Source organism: Tamandua tetradactyla, chromosome 4 (assembly GCF_023851605.1).
Source record: "Tamandua tetradactyla isolate mTamTet1 chromosome 4, mTamTet1.pri, whole genome shotgun sequence".
NCBI classification, from domain to species: Eukaryota; Metazoa; Chordata; class Mammalia; order Pilosa; family Myrmecophagidae; genus Tamandua; species Tamandua tetradactyla.
Window position 1 is genome coordinate 11,781,714 of NC_135330.1, and position 18,988 is coordinate 11,800,701.

Below are 18,988 nucleotides of genomic sequence, written 5' to 3' on the forward strand. Positions count from 1 at the left end.
CATATATTGCCCCAAGGTGTTCTTTAAGATTGGCTGGAATGGCCTTGGGTGGGGTTTGGCAAGTTACGGTAGGTAGCAATGTATAATTGATGTTTGCATAAGAGCAAACTCCAGAGTAGGCTCTTGACTCTATTTGAACTCTCTCAGCCACACACATACCTTATTTATTACATTTCTTTTCCCCCTTTGGTCAGGATGGCATTATTAAGCCCATGCTTTTTTAATCCATTCCTGTGGGTGCAGATTTATTGTAGGTGGAATGTTTTGACAAGGTTAATTCAATTGAGATGTGACCCAACTCATTTAGGGTTGTCTTGATCCTCTTGTTGGAGGCCTTTATAAGAGGGTAAAGGGGAGGAAACCCAGAGAACTCAGAGAAGCTGAGAGACAAGGAACACACCCACAGAAGCAGAGAGAAGAAGTCACTGTAGGTAGAAACTGAGAGCCATGAAACCTGGGAGATAAGGATCAGCAAATGCTGGCCATGTGACAGAGGCATCCTGGATGCCAGCAGTCTGTCTGCAGAGTCCAGGTATTGTCCTGTTGATGCCATGAGTTGGACATTTTCACAGCCTAAGAACTGTAAATTTGCAAGCTATAAATCCCCATTGTAAAAGCCAACACATTTCTGAAATATTGCAATCCGACAGCTTTACTAAACCAAAACAACCACCAACTCAGGTTACCAGAAATAGTACAGTAGTTAAGAGAATGGGCAAGTCTCACGCTGACTTGTTACTGTGCTATTTACTCGGTATGCTACCTTTGGTAAGTATTTTACTTTTTCTATGCCTTGGCTTTCTTATCTGAAAAACAGTGATAATAACAAGTAAAATACTCCAATGTTGGGAGAATTAAATAAAGAATCCATCTAATAAAGTTAGCAAAATATCTGGCATTGAATAGTGTTAATAATTATTGAATCAGTGAATGAATAAAGTATATTTGAAGTTGCAAATTTTTCTACCATAAGTTTATTATAAAAACATGTACTTTTAGAGTGAAGAGTCAGATAAAAAGATTCTTCAATCATCCTAGGCAGATTTTCTGGAGAATCTGCTGTTTCACAACAAGTGATGGAGAGTGGATTGGAAAACCACTTGTAGATATGGCAGTATGTGACAAGAGGAAAGAAAGATTAAAATAAGATAAAATTGCTTTAAAAAGATGTGTCTGAAAGAAATGGAATAGAGAGATGACACGGAAAGAAAGTGGGCCTGGGAGAGGTCAGGTTATTCTTCAGAATGACTTTGATACTGATTCACATCAGAAATGGTCATCTTAAGCTCTTGAGACAGCAGCAGAGGGAAGGTGAATTACTGGTCTTTACTATGCATCTTATAGTGTGGGTTTAGAAACATAACTCCTGAATTTTGTTATCTTGGCTGGTCACTTAAACTATACCAGGATCAATTTTCTCTTCTAAAAAAACACAGCTAGGGCTGACCGCAGTGGCTCAGCAGGCAAGAATGCTCGCCTGCCATGCCAGAGGACCCGGTTTGATTCCCGGTGCCTGCCCATGTAAAAAAAAGAAAAAAACAACAACAACAACAACAACAAAAAACACAGCTACCACTAAGATGCCATCAATTTTTTAAAAGATTTAATATGTGAAAATATGACATTTAGCACATAATAGATATATGAGTTGTTGTTTGAATCACCATCTTAAAATCTCTTTGTTCACATTCTCTTTTCCCCTTTCCCCAAAAGGACATTCCCAGATGATGACAAGCAGCACAATTAGATGCGCTTCCTGAAACAGCGCTCACTGGGGCTGGGGAGTCCTGAGAGAAGGAAACTGTTTTGATGGGGGCAGGTATAATTCACCACCTGGGGCTAGGGATGTGGGAGGAGGCTTCTTGGTACCCTCTGGGAACATGCCTCTTGGCTAAAATAACAGTTTCTGAAATGGATCTCTAGTCTTTTCTGCTGCGTGCAGGACTGCTGGGGTGGCCTTGCACATGGATGCTGAAAAACAGGACTTGCCTTTACCATGAGCCTCTTCAGGTGAGGAAACAAGCCTCACACCTCATAGCAGCATTTTCGGAAGCAGCTGAGCCCGATGGCTGATCTTTGGGCTGGCGCATAACTGATGCCCACCTGATTCTCCCTTAAGTGCTCTGCATAGTCTCAGATGTGAATGGACACTCTTCTGTCCAAGGAGTTTTGGAAGGACTTGTGGGGTGAGGTGGGGTTGCATAGACTCCAGTAGAGTTTCACGGAGCAAAATGTTTCTGATTCTGTATCCATATTAGTGAGTGTCCCACACCATCTGAGGAGAGTCATTATTGCATGGGGGAAATGACTTCAGATTAGCACTCAAGAAACTTGTTCTTTAATCTTGACTCTGTGACTTCATGCAAGTCACTTTGCATCTCCTTGTCCATATTGCATGATTTATAAAATAATATCCATCAAGCCCTCCCAAGTTCTGATAAGCTATGTGTATGTGTTCGCTCACATGTGGATTCTTCCGTGATTGTATATGTATGAAGTCTGTATGAACACATCTGTGGTGCATGCATCTACATCTCTATGCGATATCTGGATATATAATGCATACGCATTTGTCATGTATGTCTATGCCTGATGTATTTGTGCATATTTTCATTAATAGTAAATATCCAATACATACTTTTGAATGTGTAAAATGTGAATAATTGTGTGTGAATGCTTGCAGATGGAATAGAAATTTGCATGTATATATGAGCCTACATATAAGTGGTTATCGATATGCTTGTGTACAAATGTGTGCATATGAATATATGTGATGATTGTGTAACTGTGTATGTGTATATGTACACATGATGTGAGAGTGCATCCATACACCTCTGTGTTTAATGTACTAAATACTTTTATGAATTTTGCATGCAGTCTAAATCAGAGTTTCCCTTTCAAGTTACAACAGGCACAGAGAAAAGAGAATCCAACTAATTTGGTCTTCTAAAGAAGCTAGTCATCTGTCCGCAAGTTGGAACAAAACAACAACAAATTCATTTGGGGTATCACTGGGAATGACACCAATTTAACCTATTGGAAAGGCTTTCTCTTCCTGGGTTTCTCCAGCTTTGGAGAACTGCAGCTCATGCTCTTTGTCTTGTTCCTCTCCCTGTATCTTGTTACCCTTACCAGCAATGTCTTTATTATTGTAGTTATCAGGCTGGACAGCCATCTGCACACCCCCATGTACCTCTTTCTTTCTTTCCTATCTTTCTCCGAGACCTGCTACACCTTGGGTATCATCCCTAGGATGCTCTCTGGCCTGGTCATGGGGGGCCAGGCCATCTCTTATGTGGGCTGTGCTGCCCAGATGTTCTTCTCTGCCTCATGGGCCTGTACCAACTGCTTCCTTCTGGCAGTCATGGGCTTTGACCGATATGTGGCCATCTGTGTCCCATTGCACTATGCCAGCCGCATGCATCCTACCCTCTGTGCCCAGCTGGTTGGTACCTCCTTCCTAAGTGGGTACCTTATTGGGCTGGCAATGACAATGGTCATTTTCTGCCTCCCGTTCTGCAGGTCCCATGAGATCCAACACTTCTTTTGTGACACGCCCCCAGTGCTGAGTCTGGCCTGCGGGGACACAGGCTTGAGTGAGTTGGGGATCCTTCTCCTCAGCCTCATGGTTCTTCTGATCTCCTTCTCCCTTATTACCATCTCCTATGCCTACATCCTGGCAGCTATCCTAAGGATCCCTTCAGCTGAAGGCAAGCGAAAAGCCTTCTCCACCTGTGCCTCCCACCTCACGGTGGTCATTGTCCACTATGGCTGTGCTTCCTTCATGTATTTGAGGCCCAAAACCAGCTATTCTCCTGAACGGGATCAGCTTATTGCTGTCACGTATACTGTGGTGACCCCTCTCCTTAACCCTATTGTTTATAGTCTAAGGAACAGAGCTGTGAGGACAGCTCTGAAAAATGCTTTCCGAGGGAGATTGATGGGTACAGGATGAGGGGGAACCCCATGGCATGGTCTCCTATGAGTAGGTTGGGCATAATCCAGAAACCCAGGCAAACAGGCCAGATATTCAGGGTCTTGGGCCAAAGCTTTCCCTGCCCCAAGACCCTAGGAGAGCCCAGCTTGCCTCCTGCACTTTCCCCAGGGCTGCTTGGGATGCAGAGGTTGAGCCCCACTCTTAGTTTTCTGTTAACCTGAGCTCAGGATCTAAATTTCCATTTTCAGCCCCATTGGTACCACCCTTAGTTACTGAAATCTAGTTCATTAAGACTTTTCTAGCTGAGCTGAACAAAATGAGGAAATGTTGGAGTGCTTAATTCAAGGAGAGACTGGCAAGGGCTCTATCAGGGATACTGAAGAGATTTCTAAAATTGGTATGTAATTACACTATCTGACCTGTAAGTTTCGTCCCAGATTTGAAATTCAGTGAATCTCAGTTTGACAAATCTGAATGCTTTATTAAATGAAAATGTAGTCATCCTTTCTTCCTCTGGTTCATTCTTACTTTTCCCAGTAAGAATGAATCTATTTCAGGAAAATGTATTTATTTCCTATTCTTTTTTTTATGGTTACTGCAGCTCTTTGGTAGTCTTATCATCTTGGATGCCAAGGACCTGCCTCACTTCAGATTTTCTCAACATGGACATTATGCTCTCAAATCTGCTGGGCAGGACTATGCCACCCTGCTTGTTTCAGTCTCCAATTACAATGTGTCATGCATTGTGCCAGACATTTTTAAAGATAAATAACATGCAATGAACTCACAAAGCTCTCATGCAGGAATCCGAATCATGGGTCTGCCATTTACTAGCTGTGGGTTCCCTGATTAAGATACTTCACCTTTCTAAGCTTTAACACCTTCCCCTGTAAAATGGTTATCATTTCAATTTTGTGTTGCTGACTAAACAGGAGCATGTATGTAAAGCATTCAGCACAGTACCTGAATCCTGGTTATCTTCCAGTTACAATCAGTTGCTAGTATGAACAGTTTGCTAAACAAAGTGATATCAGCTTTTATTGGACGGAGAGGTTATTCTAAGTGGAGGAACTGAAGCCTTCATGGCTAAAGTCGTATTTGAGCTTATTTCTAAAGGATGGGTAGCATTTTGAATATGCAAGGTGGGGAAGAAAGGAATTCTAAGAAGAGAGAACAGCACACTGGAAGTCTTGGCAGCACGGTAGCATATGTATGTTTCAGAGTGTGTTGAGTTGTTCAGAGGGACTGGAAATTCATTGCAGATTATGCAGAAAAGTCAGGTTGGGTCAAGATTCATTGCTGAGCATGAGCAGCAGTTTGAGTGCCTTTCTTATGACGGGAGCCTTTTGTCAGTAGGAGACAGGGCACAGAACACCTTTGAGCAGAGAGGAGAGAAACAATTTAGGAAAATGAATCCAGCTGGACAGAGAATGATAGATTTCAGCAGAGAGAAACCAGAGGCAAGGAGCTCAGTGAGAAACCCATTGCCATTGTCCTAAAGAGGCCTGAACTTGGACAGTGATGATGGAAACTGCAAATATAAGGGATTTTTAAAAAGTAGACTCCATATGATTTAGCAATGAATTAGAAGTATGGCATGACTTAAGAAAGACGAAGGAATCTGAGGGCATTTGGGGGGTAGGAATCAATTTTTTTCAATGCATTCAAAAAAGGAAATAAAAAGAGAAAGGAACGCATTCTCTAGTTATGTTAGTAGAAGCCAAAGGTAGGAGGAAGGTTGCTATATCACAAAAAGAGAACAGATTTAAATGAAGGGGTGAGTTAGATGGCAGAAAGGGCATGGCTCAAGGGAGAAAGGCCATCTACTCTAGCATCCTTCTTACTACTGACTGGATATAACCTCACCATTACACTGAAACTGCTTGCACAAAATCAGTTCCAAAATCTCCATCTAACATAACATTCCTTAAATGCACCCTTATCAATGGTGGGCAAGGATGTTCTAAGAGCTGCTAAGTAATACTTGAAGGTCAGTCTAACTTTCAAATGTAGTAGTCTTAAGTATGGAAGGGTATGAAAAATCACTTGGGACAACTTTTTTTCAAAATGACTTTCTTGGGTGCTATCTCTATAGCGATTTTGTCAATTGGTTGTTGTTTTGGTTTGGTAAAGCTGCTAGAACACAATATATCAGAAATGTGTTGGCTTTTACAATGGGGATTTATAGTTTGCAAATTTGCAGTTCTTAGGCTGTGAAGATGTCCAACTCGCATCAACAGGACGATACCTGGAATCTGAAGACACAATTGGTCTGGGATGGGAACAAGCATGAATGTTTACAGAATCTCTGTAGGTGATTCAAATTGCCTCCCTAGATTAAGAAATTGCCTCTGCTCCCATATTTTCAAACTTCAACCTCTGTGCAAGATCCAAGGGAAAGAAGATTTTTGGTGCAAAATTTATATTTTGGGTGAAACATTATCTAATTTAATTTGTATGGTCAATTTACTTGAACACCATAATTACACGGAATCTTAAATAGGGTATGAGGTCTTGTTGGTTTGTACAGGTTAGTGTGATGCCCTGAAATATCCCAGAGGATTGTGGTCAGAGAATAAAGAAGTATTTGCAAAATCCCCCTGGGAGACTGGGGAGAAAGCAGGAAATATTCAACTTCACCACCTGGGGAGTTCCTGATATTCTTGCAAGCACTGGGGGCAACTAATTCAATAGGCTGAGCCCTCAATCTTGGAGCTTACCCCTATGAAGCTATCCTGTAAAGGAGAGGCTAAGCCTGCTGATAATGACACTGAAGAGCCACCCACAGAGAACCTCTTTTGTTGCTCAGATGTGGCCTCTCTCTCTAAGCCAGATTAGCAGGTGAACTCACTGCCCTCCCTACTAAGTGGAACATGACTCCCAGGGGTGTAAATCTCCCTGGCAATGTGTGACTTGACTCCCGGGGATGAACCTGGACCTGGCAACATTGGAATGAGAAAACCTTCTTGACCAAAAGGGGGAAGAGAAATGAGACAAAATAAAGTCTCAGTGGCTGAGAGATTTCAAACAGAGTCGAGAGTTTATCCTGGAGGTTATTCTTACGTATTAAATAGATACCACCTTTTTAGTTTATGGTGTATTGGTGTGGCTAGAGGGAAGTACCTGAAACTGTTGAACTGTGTTCCAGTAGCCTTGATTCTTGAAGAAGACTGTAAATCTATATAACTTTTACAATGTGACTGTGTGATGATGTAAACCCTGTGTCTGACTGTCCTTTTATCCAAGGTATGGACTGGTGAGTGAAAAAAAAAAAGGATAGAAAAATAAATAAGGGGAGATGAAGGGTAAAAATTGGGTAGATTGAAATACTGTGGGTCAATGAGAAGGAGGCATAAGGGGTATAGGATGTATGAATTCTTTTTCATTCTTTTTCTGGCATGATGCAAATGTTCTAAAAATGATCATGGTGAGTAATAAACAACTATGTGATGATATTGTGAGTCACTGATTATCTAATATGGTTGGACTATACATGTGTGGATATTTCTCAATAAAAATATTTTTAAAAAGTAATAAAAGTAAAATGATTTGCCTGTTTTAAAATAAACAAGTCCTTAATCAGATACATATACACACACATACTTATACACAGAAAGTAATGTCCCTGTACTATAAATATGACTACATATGCCCAATTTATGGTTCTCTTTGAAAGAGCCAATTATGACCAGGCTTCTGGAATTGGATTTCCTGAGTTAAAGCCGCTTCCTGCCACTTTCTAAGATGTGTGACCTACAGAAAAGTTTTTTTTAAAACATTTCTCTACATTTCCTCAACTGCAAAATGGTATGAAAAATGTTTCTATTTTTAGGATATTATTGTGAAGATTAATGTGAAGTATTTAGCACAGAGCTTACCATACAATGGTAAATTGGTTTGTATTCAAAAATGGGTAAAGTTACAGGTGGAACATGGAAATGAGAATCAGATGGCATCTAGACAAATGGTTGGCCTCAAGGATATCTATAAAAAGTAAAAGGATTGGTTTCCTAAAAGTGGAAGAGTTTTGAAGCAACTGGAATCATGGAAGGAAAATCAGTAATGGAGCAATAAGACAGGGACTCAGGGATAGCTTCAAATTATAATTCATAAAGAAGAATTTTAGCAAGAGTAAGGGAGGCATTCCAGTTTAAAGTGGACAGAACTTCAAGAAATGATGAGTATGAATTAGGAGGAACTTAACTCTGAGGTCAAGATGGAGATTTGTTACAAGTTATAATTGTTACAATATTATAAGTTGAATATTTATTGTCTGCTACTAAATTAGGCCTGCTGATTCTGCTGTATCATTCTTTGCTTGAGTACGTAGGAAGTCACAATCTCATTTCAGAAGGTGCTGTATGGGTCTCTGACACCTTCATCTTTTTATGATATTTCATTGGTTCTTCAGATAAAATTTTTCTTCTTTAGCCTTTATATTATCTAGTCTTTTTTTTATCAGACAGTGTTAATATACTTTTGCCTTAAAAGAGTATTTCTCATCCCATCACATGCTTAATAACCTGAGCCAGTCCTTGCAACTCCTCGGCAGGGGTTGGGGAAAGAATGGAATCATAGCCATCTTTGTTTTGGTTATTTCCATCACACATATTTTAAGACTCTCCATACTTGATAAATGTGATACTACATGATGCTGGTTTATGATGGCCTATTGGACATTGCTTTTTTTTTTTACTTTAACCATTTTTGGTAACTCATAATCAGACAGTTTACACCTTAATGCTCTTTCATTTTGAAAATACTTTGAAATATGATTGCCATATGACATTGTATACAATTGTATTAACCAAAAACCAGTAAAGCATTTATACATTATTATCAGCAAAGAGAACTTTTTTAGTTTTAAGTAAAATTATTTTAAGTGGCTACCGTGACAGGATTTGTCTCCAAACTAAGGGAGGATTAATTTCCATGAAGAGGATGGGATTGAGACTTAACACAATAATAAAGTGGCAATACATGTATTGTTTATGCAGGATAATACCAGTTTTACAACAAGCAAAGAAACGACCGAATAATTCTCACCAACAAATAACATCATCAACTTTTACAAGTCAAGACAGAATTTTAGTATTTGAATACAATCAGACCAATTTTCAGACCTGAAAATTCTTGAAGTAATAAAGTGGCAATACATGTACTACCTTTTCTTGTTTTTTCCTTAATTCTTCATTTTATGACCAATTCTATTGCCTTTTACTCTATAGGAGGTTGAAAATTAAGCAAAACAATTATTCTTTTTATCACATTAAACTTCAAGAGGGATTCAGGGGTAAAAAGAGAGCTCTGCTGTACTGGAACTTTTTGTTCTGAGAATAACAACATCTACTCTAATGATAAAGTATGAAAAAGGGGCAGCTTAAGAATAAAACAGGTGACACTGCTTTTCTCTGTGTGATTCCGTTTTACAAGCTGAAATATTAGGGATTCCTAGAATACCAAATATTTTCACTTTCAAATATAAGTATTTTAACATATTCTAAAGAGAAATAGTTGTAAATATCTTAGATTTTATTTACTCCACCATGATCTTTACTTACGGTATAATTAGCTGCCTATATTTAGATTGCAGCACAATTTTCAGAAATGTGAAAGCCCAACTGGATCAGTAACATTCAACTCCACTTTGCCTTATTAAAGTGAAATACATTCTTAAAAAAGAAATACTTTATAATCAGAACAAAACAGAATAATAAAATTATACAGATTCAAAAAAATAAAAAAATAGAGACCTTGGCACACCTCAGCAGTAATTAGTTCCATGCAAAATGAGCCCATTCCTGTCTTCCAATTGTTAACACCTCAGAGCTCCCAAGCTTGAGGGTTCTTAGCTCTTGGAATAAATGTAATGAACATACACACACTCACGTTCACAGAATCATCTTCCCACCCTACACACTTGCATATCCTCTTTTCCCCCCAATACTTCCCACCACACCAAGATCTTCTATGTTCCATGGGGACCTGTTTTTCAGTTGCCAAAGTAGGAATTGGTGAAGCCCACATAGTCGTAGCCGGCAAGGTGGCTGCGACCCCGCGGGTCCTCGTATTGCTGCATATGTGTGGTGCAGAATGACACTTGTTCAGGAGTTAGGGCCTGAAACACATGAAAAGAGGAAAATACAAGGATTCAAAGACAGTTTCCAACTCAAAGATGGAAAGAATTTGGAAGGAAAAAGCCAGTCCTGCTTTGTCATGTATTTGCCTCATAAATTATTATTTCTAATGAATAAGATAAACTCAATTACTCAAGTCCTAAAAAGCCTCATTTGGCTTTGACCACATGATCTCATTCCCTAAATTTGATTTATTAAACAGATGGGACAAAAAAGGAAATAGAGCCTTCAGAACTCAGTTGAAGGTTTTGGATTGACTCTGATGATTGATAGGGAAGTTCTGTAGGTTTTTGAGCTGGGTCAAGACACACTGAAGTGGTGACCAAGTCAAATTACATCTTGTTTAAGAGAAGGTTTGAGAAAAATAGAGGGGAGTGGAGGGATGCCTACAGTAGAGAGTCAGGTCCAAGATGACCAAAATCCAGATGATGATTAGAGTATGGAAATCTGACCTGCTTCAAGTCCTCCTTGGTAATATAAGACTTGCCCTCTGCCAGGGCTTGGAAAGCATCCTCTATTTCATCACTGGACTTGATGTTCTCTGACTCCTTGTTGATCAGAAATGAGGTGTACTCCTCCAGTGAGACATAGCCCTTCCTGTGGAAGGAAGGGATCAGGATCTTTGCTTTTATGAAACTCAGAGAGGAAAGCAGGCCCCTTTTTCATCCTACTTAGTGTCTCAGACACAGGAAGGTCAGATTCTCCATATTCTTCTCCCAGCCACCCTCCCAGAAACTATGAGCTATGCCCTCTATTTTGACTTCTCCCATCCCCTCGCACTCTCCTTACAGCCAAATAAATACTGTTTGTTCCTAAGCTCAACCTCTACTTCCACCTGACTCATTCAGTTGGACTGCCCTCATAGAATTTTAGAATTTCCCATTAGCACTCATCTCTAGGATCCTCAAGTAATGCCTGGTCTCCTTTAGTGTTTGGTATCAGAAAGAATTAGGTTCTTACAGTAACTTAATTCTGCTATGACCCTACCCTGTGCTCATAAACACCTAACTGCACCCCCACATGTTGGCCTCTGAATCATCCATGTCTCCTGAGGACCTCAATTCGACAAAGGATTCCAGTTTCCCTCCTCAGAACAGGCTGGAATTCATAAATCAAATGCAAACCATAAACTGAGCCCATGACAGAACTGGTGCCTGAGTCGGAGTTAATGCCATCAACTTCTGAGCTAATACTGAAAGGGCACTGACAGCTGCTCAATTCATTTAGGGCAGTCTGTATCCCCCTCCTCACATGAGTTAATTTCATGTTCATGAATCCTTTTCAGTCTCTGTGCTTGTCCCTCCAAGCCCCAGTGGCTTCCATGGTCTGGCCGGGGTTGTCCTCTTACCTCCCTGGATCAACGGTATCCAGGATTTTCTCAAACTTGGGCTCAGGTTCATCCTCCTCCACCATGGGCAAGTAGTAATTGAGTGCTCTCAGGCAGGACCGGAACTCTTTGTGAGTCAAGCGTCCCGTCAAAGTCTCATCAAAGTGTCTAAAGAAGAAACACATTGAGTCAAGTTCAATAGAGAACCAAATCAGAACCGAAAGGAGCAGTCATTGCTGCATAAACGGGGGCTTTACTAATGCTACAAAACATCAGGAAACCAAGTGGACAACTTGCCTGTGTCCTTGCACTTTTTTAACCTAATGGCTAGAAGGAAAAATATAACTCTTTGAACATGGAAGAAATGTATTGCCTAAAATCCAGGAATCTCACAGGCAAATTAAAAGTCATGACCGAAGCTAATTAACCAACCTGAATCTTCATTTAAGGTCCTACCAAGTCATTCTGAGGGATAAGAATATTAGTTATTTGGAGACTCATTCTGAAAGGTCTATAAATTACAGATCCAAGTAGTATACAGAAGCATAAAGTAAACCAATTAAATACAAAAACCATACTAGTATGAAGTTATACTCACTTATAAGTTGTGCTAAACTCTTTTAATGTCTCCTCGCTCACACCTATTGTGTCCCTGAAAGGAAAATCATGAATTAATCCATGAACTAAAACAGAGAACAACTGAAGAAGACATGCTATATGAAAGAAAAAGGAATTTTAGTGGATATTATGCTATTTGAGTCATCCAGATCAGGGATTTGCAAACCACAGCACATGGGCCAAATTCAGCCCATCACTTGTTTTTCCAAATCTAGCCTGCTAGACCCCATTAGCAAAAACAAACAAATAAACAAAAAAAGACTTTTACATTTTTAAATGGTTGAAAATTTTTTTTAAAGGGTATCATCTTGTGAAACATGGAAGTTATATGAAATTTAAATTTCGGGGTCCATAAATAAAGTTTTATCGGAACACAGCCACACTCATTCAGTTACATATTTTCTATGGCTACAATACAACAGCAGAGTTCAGTAGTTGCAAAAGAGACCTATCTGGCCCTTTATGGAAAATATTTGTTAATCCCTGATTTAGATAATAACGCTGCAAAAGAGCTGTCAGGGCCTAAAGCTGCTTTGATATAATTAATTTACCTAGAAAAATTGTTGTACTCTTCTGTTCTGTTAGACCATACCTTGACTATTTCTTCCACTCTAAACACTATGTTTTAGAGAGAACTTTACCAAAAGAAATGCTTTCTGAAGGAATTGCACAAGATGCCAGGGGGACTCAGAAATGGATGTAGGATTCGGGTGTTGTTTCTATTGGAAAGTGAGAAGATTCAGGAGAGGGGTACTGTCTCCTATTTCAGGAAGGGAGGTAGTTGTTCTGAGAGACAGTAAAGCAAGAGAAAAATGGAGACAGTGAGTGTACTAACTCTGAAGCAGCTGTTTCAGCCAATATCCCACACTCTTGCCAGGCTCTTGGGATTCATACCTAACACCAGCCTCACCCCTTCCCCAGCCCTGGCCAACAGCCCTCAGTACTTGGCTTGGATTTGTTGTTCCAGGTTGTGTTGCATCCGCATTCCAAGTTGGTAGAGCTGGTCCCACTGCTGGGCCAGCCCAATGGTGCTGTATTTTATGTCAAGGATCATTGCCTCCTCCAGGTTGTCCCCCAGGTCCTCAATCTTGGTCAGCTGACGCTTCATCGCCTGGATCTCCTTCTGCTTCCTCTGAAAACACCCAGAGAAGAGAGAGAAACAGTCACCAGAGACACCAGCTCCAAACTTTGGGATGCGATGGAAGATAAGAGACGTGATAAATTTGGGGTTTCCCTTATTTGTTCTTTTTCAATGATTTTCGGGGATTTTCTTGTCCTCTGTGAAAAGACTGTCTAGTAAAACCACTTCAGCTTTGCAGTGCCCATTTATAAAACAAGGGCTAGATAGGGTGACCTCTAAGATCCCTGGCATTATGTAATTTTACAACCTTAGAGTTAGTGTTTATATACTGCAGATGAAGAAGAGTGGAATTTCCAGGATCCATATGTTGTCAGCTTCCAGTGATGTATATTGCAGATTATCTGTACTGTTGATTATAACTGCGTTCTCAGGCCATTCAAGCTCCCCAGCATTCACTCCTTGGCTTTGTGCATAAACTGTTATACGCCAACATTCTGCATCTAACCCATGCTTTCTTAACAAGGGAATATCATCCCCAAAGGAGGGGATTGGTTTCAGGGTGGGGTGAAAGAAATCTTATAATCTTAGATATTACAATGGTTTGTGACACTTCAAAGGTGAATCCTACCTGGCAAAATCATATTCTTTACTATGCATTTTCTCTCATTAGGGAGATATGAAGTTAATCAAATTTCTCTCCAGGGGGAAGACAATGATGAAAATAAGGTCCTTTTACGCAATTGTTAAGAGATAATATAGATTGAATTGTATCATCTTCCCATGATAAATAATAGCAGAAATTTGCTAATGTTCCAGGTTATGGGCTAGGAATTTGTGCTTATCCCCTTATTTAATCCTTACAACAACTCTATAATCTTACATTATAGATGTACAGATGAAGAAATGAGAGTTTAGAGATTTAAGTAAACTGAGGTCAATGTCCATATAGTAGTGACCTGTGATTAGGCAGCAAATTGGGCAGGGTTGGGACCAGAGCCTTAGGCTCTTGACATTCAGGCTAGAGAATTTACCTAAAAGCATCAATACAATTGCCTCAAAGTTATTTTTTTTCCCTCCTGCTGTCAACATCATCAGATAATGAACAAACATCACTTACTTTATTTGCTTCCAACTGGGATTCAAGAGTTCCTGTTTCTTTGAGCAAAGATCTAGTAAGAACCAGAGGGAAACATGACTCTTAATATAAGAGGCCACTAATTCACACAGATGTACCAACTCAAAGACCCTGAACTTCTCTGCTTCTACTTTTCCCAAGTTGAATGTTCTCTCTCTCTCTGGGATGAATTTTCATGATTCCAAACCCTTCTGTCTATCGGACACTGTGGCAGGTTGATGAGCGGGGAGGTAAGTCCCATCCCAGTTTTTCTCTGCCTAGGACAGGGCTCCCACACCTCATTTCTAGTTCTCATCCTCATTAGGGCCTGACCCTAACATAGGCAAATCTGGGGTGCAGGGCTAGAATGATATTTACTGGGTTTCTTCTTCTCACCCCCTATTTTTTTAGATATCATCACACTGGAGTGGGTAGTTGATGCCCCTGCCCACGGCCTCCTTAACAAATCTCTCCGCAGTAAGACATAATAAAATCAACACAATAACAAAATACTGACCCATCCAGAAAATAAGCCCTTGATGTGGAGTTCCAGAACAGGGATCAGAAAAAGAAAAAGAGAAGGCATATGTTAGTGTGGATTACTTCAGTGATCCTATTTGCTCAGATCTTTGAAACGTTCTAAATCTCTCTTAGCCACAAAGTCTGAACCTGCCCTACCCACTGTTCCCAAAGCCTGTCCTGTGCAGCTGCTTTCCTTGCAGATCCTGCTGCAAGACAAAGAGCACAAATGTCAGCAGATGTGCTCAGTGCTGGACACACCCTGGGAGGGGATCCTATGATAAAGAGACAAAAATCCAGAAGCAGAGGAGGATAAGCTCTGTTTCCTGTGTCTCCTGTCAGTTTTCTTTAGCCACAACACAAGATTTCCTTTTGCTCCTTGTCTGATTTATCCTCATCATTGGGATATAAGAAAAATGTTTATCATGGATTTTCTAAATCCCTGCTTTTAACTCTGAAAACTCCACAACTCTGACCCACCTACGGGATAAAGGTTCCCAGATTTAGTCATTTATTCTAATGTCTGACACCTCTAAGTCTTCTCATTTCCAGGTCATTTACTTATAAAAGATGTGACAAAGGTTACTTTCAGGTACAGACCATTTTGTTTGTAATAAAAGCGATTAGCATACATTATCTCACCTGGTTTTCATTATGGCTTTACCAAGTAGGCAACATAATAGCTTTAAGTGAAGTGTTCTATGTAGGCTTCACTTCTGGTTGTGCCAGTAAATATATATGTGACCTTGGGCAAGTCAACGTTTCTATTTGAACTTTCCTCTCAGAAACAGAGGTAATAAAATCTGCTCTGTACACTTTTCAAGGTTGCTCTAAAAGTTAATTGAGGTAATGGACATGGAAGTACTTTCTAAGGTGCAAAGTAGCATGCAAACATAAGGTGCTGCTATAAATTTTTGGAATGTAATTACATGCAGCAGGAAAAAAGGCAAGAGTATCAAAGAGAGAGTACAGAAATGTACCTGATGGGCAGCCAGAGGAAATTCCCATTTCTTTATTTTGGCAAGGACTGATTCAGAAAGCAGTCAGTGCTACACATAAGGCCAAGACAGCACAGGTGATTTTAAGGCAGCATAAATAAATGCTCAACCTCAGTCAAATATTTTTCAACCCTATTTTAAATGGGGTGTGTGGCATAGTGATCATGGGTTTCAAGGTAGCACAGCTCACCTGGTCTCTAAGATCCATTGCAGGAAGGCGCTGGCACTTTGTTCAAACTCCTGGCACATCTCAAAGTTCTTGACTTGTCTCGCCTCCTCCTTTTGCAGCTCCTGCTCCCGTTCCTAAACCCCAAATCACAGACCCTGAGGTTCCCACCGAAGACCTTCGTAGTAGGAAAAGAACTGATTCCTAGGTTGGGCTGCACATCTCCATCTTCCAAATCTAACCTGCCTTCCTGAGGCAGGTGCCTGTGTGCTCAGATTTCTTATAGCCCCCCTATTCTTATCTCCAAAATGTGAAGAAAGCCCACGATACTTCCAACAAGTTTTTGTAGGAATCTCCAAGATCAAACCCAATGAAAAGTATCCAAGCAATTAAAGTAAATCTTTTTTTTCAATCTTTTCTTTCAGGTGAAATTTAATTTAAATGAGCATAAAAGCAGACTTAAAATGAAAAGAAATAACAAAAAAGTTGCCATCTAAGAATAGTAACATTATGATGAGGTTTTACTCTGTTGAACTTTTTCCTGTACCTTCGATAGGTTCTATATTGAGCATCATGATAGACAGACAAAAATAAAACACATAAGAAGGTACTCTTGGAGGCTCATACAAAATGTGGACTACCTTGGATGTGGAGAATGTATAGATTCTGAAAAAATATACACACACACACATACATATATACATTAAGAATATTTTATAACCCATTCCTTTTTTCCCTTCCTTTAATCACTGATTGCTTCCCTGGCTCACGGCTCAATTTCCAGAAGCAGGAGGTCTAACTATGAAGGCACAGGCTATATCTACTGTGAACCTATTTCCCAATTTCTCTTAGGCAGTCCTGGTTTACGCTAGCTATAAGTCTAATTACGCATAATCTCCCTTTCTTACTCAAGCATCCTCCAACCTGGACAACAAATTAAGTGGTCATACCCACAATAGCCAAAGGAACCACTGCTGTACCCAAAATTACCTCGATGATGTCAGGTAAGTGCTTCCAGATCCTTTCTAGCACCTCCACTGTTAACCAGGTATAAGGGCTAGAAGGCACATTTAAGGCTTTAATCTGCTGATCTAGCTCCAGCAAATAGTTGAAGTCAGCTTGAGCCCCTGCCAAGGAGGTCAAGAAGGCCTCATGGTCTTTCTGCAGCTGCCGAACCTCATTCAGGGAGACACAATGCACAGGTTCTGACAGGTCCTCCTGGGCATTCTCGCACCAGTTGTTGAAAGTTGAAGCCTTCTGTGCAAATTCCATGAATAATTCCTCAGCCTGTAAAGAAAAAAAAGAAAACACCCATATATTCCCTGGTAAACCCTCCCAGCAGAAGAGAAGACTGAGGATGGAAATGACTCTTCAAATGTTTGCAGTCAAAGAGGCCAGAACTAAGAACAATTAGTAACCTGTCAGCAGACGGACAGACATGTGAGCCAGAGGTACAAGCCCAGTCCTATCATTTTCTCAGTGTGAGAAACTGGTCAGGTCTTTCATCATTTACAGATGAGGAGGTTGAATGACTTCTAAGGTTGTTTAGGCTCAAAGATTCAAAGGATGATGAGGGTCATTTTCAATGGTAAGATTTCATGATTTCTTCTTCTAAAGTCTGTACTCCAATTCCACATAGCACATAATAACCACAAAAAATACATGTTGAATGAATGAATGAATAAATGATTAAACAAATAAATCAAGCAAATTGGTCCCATCCTTTATCGACTTCTTTTTCACTTCTGAGTTTCTGAGGATGACACTCCTCTAACTTCTCTTTTTCTATACTGAGCCCTTTTCCTACTATACTTCTAAACCTTGTTCTAGTCTCATCTCATGCCTGAAGCTTTACCAATCACCCTGGCTGTGGTGGTTTGAGGTGGTATATACTCAAGAAAAGCATGTTCTTAAGTCTAATCCATTCCTGTGGGTGTGAACCCTTTGAAGTAGAAACTTTTGATGAGTGGCCCAGTCTAAGCAAGATGGCTCTTAATCCTATTAGTGGAGTCTTTTTTAAGTAAAATTAAATTCAGACACACAGAAAGAAAGCCACAAGAAGTAAGAAACTGAATATCAACAGAAGCTGGAAGAGATGGAAGAGACCAGGAGATGTCACCATATTGCCATCCGACAAGCTAAGCACCAAAGATCACCAACAGCCAGCCCCAGAAGACCTGTCTTCAGGTAGAAAGTATCACTTTGATGACACTTGAATTTGGTCTTTCTTTTACTTCAAAACCCATTGTTTAACCTGACCCTTTTCATATATGCTCAAGCAAAGTATCACAGGATACTACAATTCCTGCTTAAATCCACATCCTACCTCTTAACCTACATCCTTAGCATGGATATGCATATTTCCAGAAGTCTGGAGTTATCTGCATTCATTGAATGACTCTGAATTATCTGTATTTCTGAATGAGAGAAATAGCATAGAGTGGTCCATACAGTAGGTGATCAAAAATAATTTCCAATTCTATTTAAAATGTATCATAGATTTTTGGGTCAGCAGATTGTATTTGCAAAGAGATCTGTCATGAGCATATATGAAAATGATGTTTCATCTAAACATGGGGGGGGGGGTTGTTAGGCAGAGAAATTTGGTCCAGATGGAGGAAGGAATATAAAAGTATTACACCACTGCATTTCATTCTTTATTCGTTTCAGCAAACTCTATGTTAAAATAGACCAAATACAAAGTTAATCTGGTTCTTAACCAGGAAGAATATGAAAACCCATAAGGTACCTCATATTATTTTCATAATTTTATGTGTGGACTGAATATTTTGCAAAGATTTTATAACTAGATAATCATATAAAACTACTTGCAGTTTGAAAACAAAACTAAATAGTATCAGCATGGGGATTATCTTCCTATGAAGAATACATACATTTATGGAAAGTTCCCATTTAATTGATTCAGTTTTTCATTTAAGATTTACTTCTGTAGTTCCTGTGACCTTCAATGGAGTAGAAATTAAGTGTTCAAATTTACTTTGGTTTTTATTTACCTGCATCTTTACTAATTTCCCTAGCAACTAGCCCGAATTTGTTGCCAGGCACATTTCTTCTCATGGCCTAGGCATGC

At 39.8% G+C, this 18,988-nt stretch overlaps 2 protein-coding genes across 2 annotated transcripts in view; one reads left to right on the plus strand and one right to left on the minus strand.

Moving 5' to 3' along the window:
- Positions 1 to 756: 756 nt before the first annotated feature.
- Positions 757 to 3,955, plus strand: OR10Z1 (olfactory receptor family 10 subfamily Z member 1). The gene is made up of 2 exons (XM_077156772.1): positions 757 to 768; positions 2,960 to 3,955. The coding sequence occupies exons 1-2, from the start codon at positions 757 to 759 to the stop codon at positions 3,953 to 3,955; spliced, it is 1,008 nt and encodes a 335-aa protein (XP_077012887.1).
- A 5,864-nt stretch (positions 3,956 to 9,819) lies between these two features.
- SPTA1 (spectrin alpha, erythrocytic 1) overlaps positions 9,820 to 18,988 on the minus strand; it is a 69,410-nt gene continuing 60,241 nt past the window's right edge. Inside the window, exons 44-52 of the mRNA XM_077156578.1 lie at positions 16,888 to 17,184; positions 15,922 to 16,034; positions 14,732 to 14,749; positions 14,218 to 14,269; positions 12,964 to 13,151; positions 12,000 to 12,053; positions 11,423 to 11,569; positions 10,527 to 10,671; positions 9,820 to 10,055 (exon numbers count right to left, since the gene is read on the minus strand). Of these exons, the coding sequence (XP_077012693.1) occupies positions 9,930 to 10,055; positions 10,527 to 10,671; positions 11,423 to 11,569; positions 12,000 to 12,053; positions 12,964 to 13,151; positions 14,218 to 14,269; positions 14,732 to 14,749; positions 15,922 to 16,034; positions 16,888 to 17,184 (1,140 nt within the window). The 3' untranslated portion in view covers positions 9,820 to 9,929. The remainder of the gene's footprint in view (positions 10,056 to 10,526; positions 10,672 to 11,422; positions 11,570 to 11,999; positions 12,054 to 12,963; positions 13,152 to 14,217; positions 14,270 to 14,731; positions 14,750 to 15,921; positions 16,035 to 16,887; positions 17,185 to 18,988) is intronic.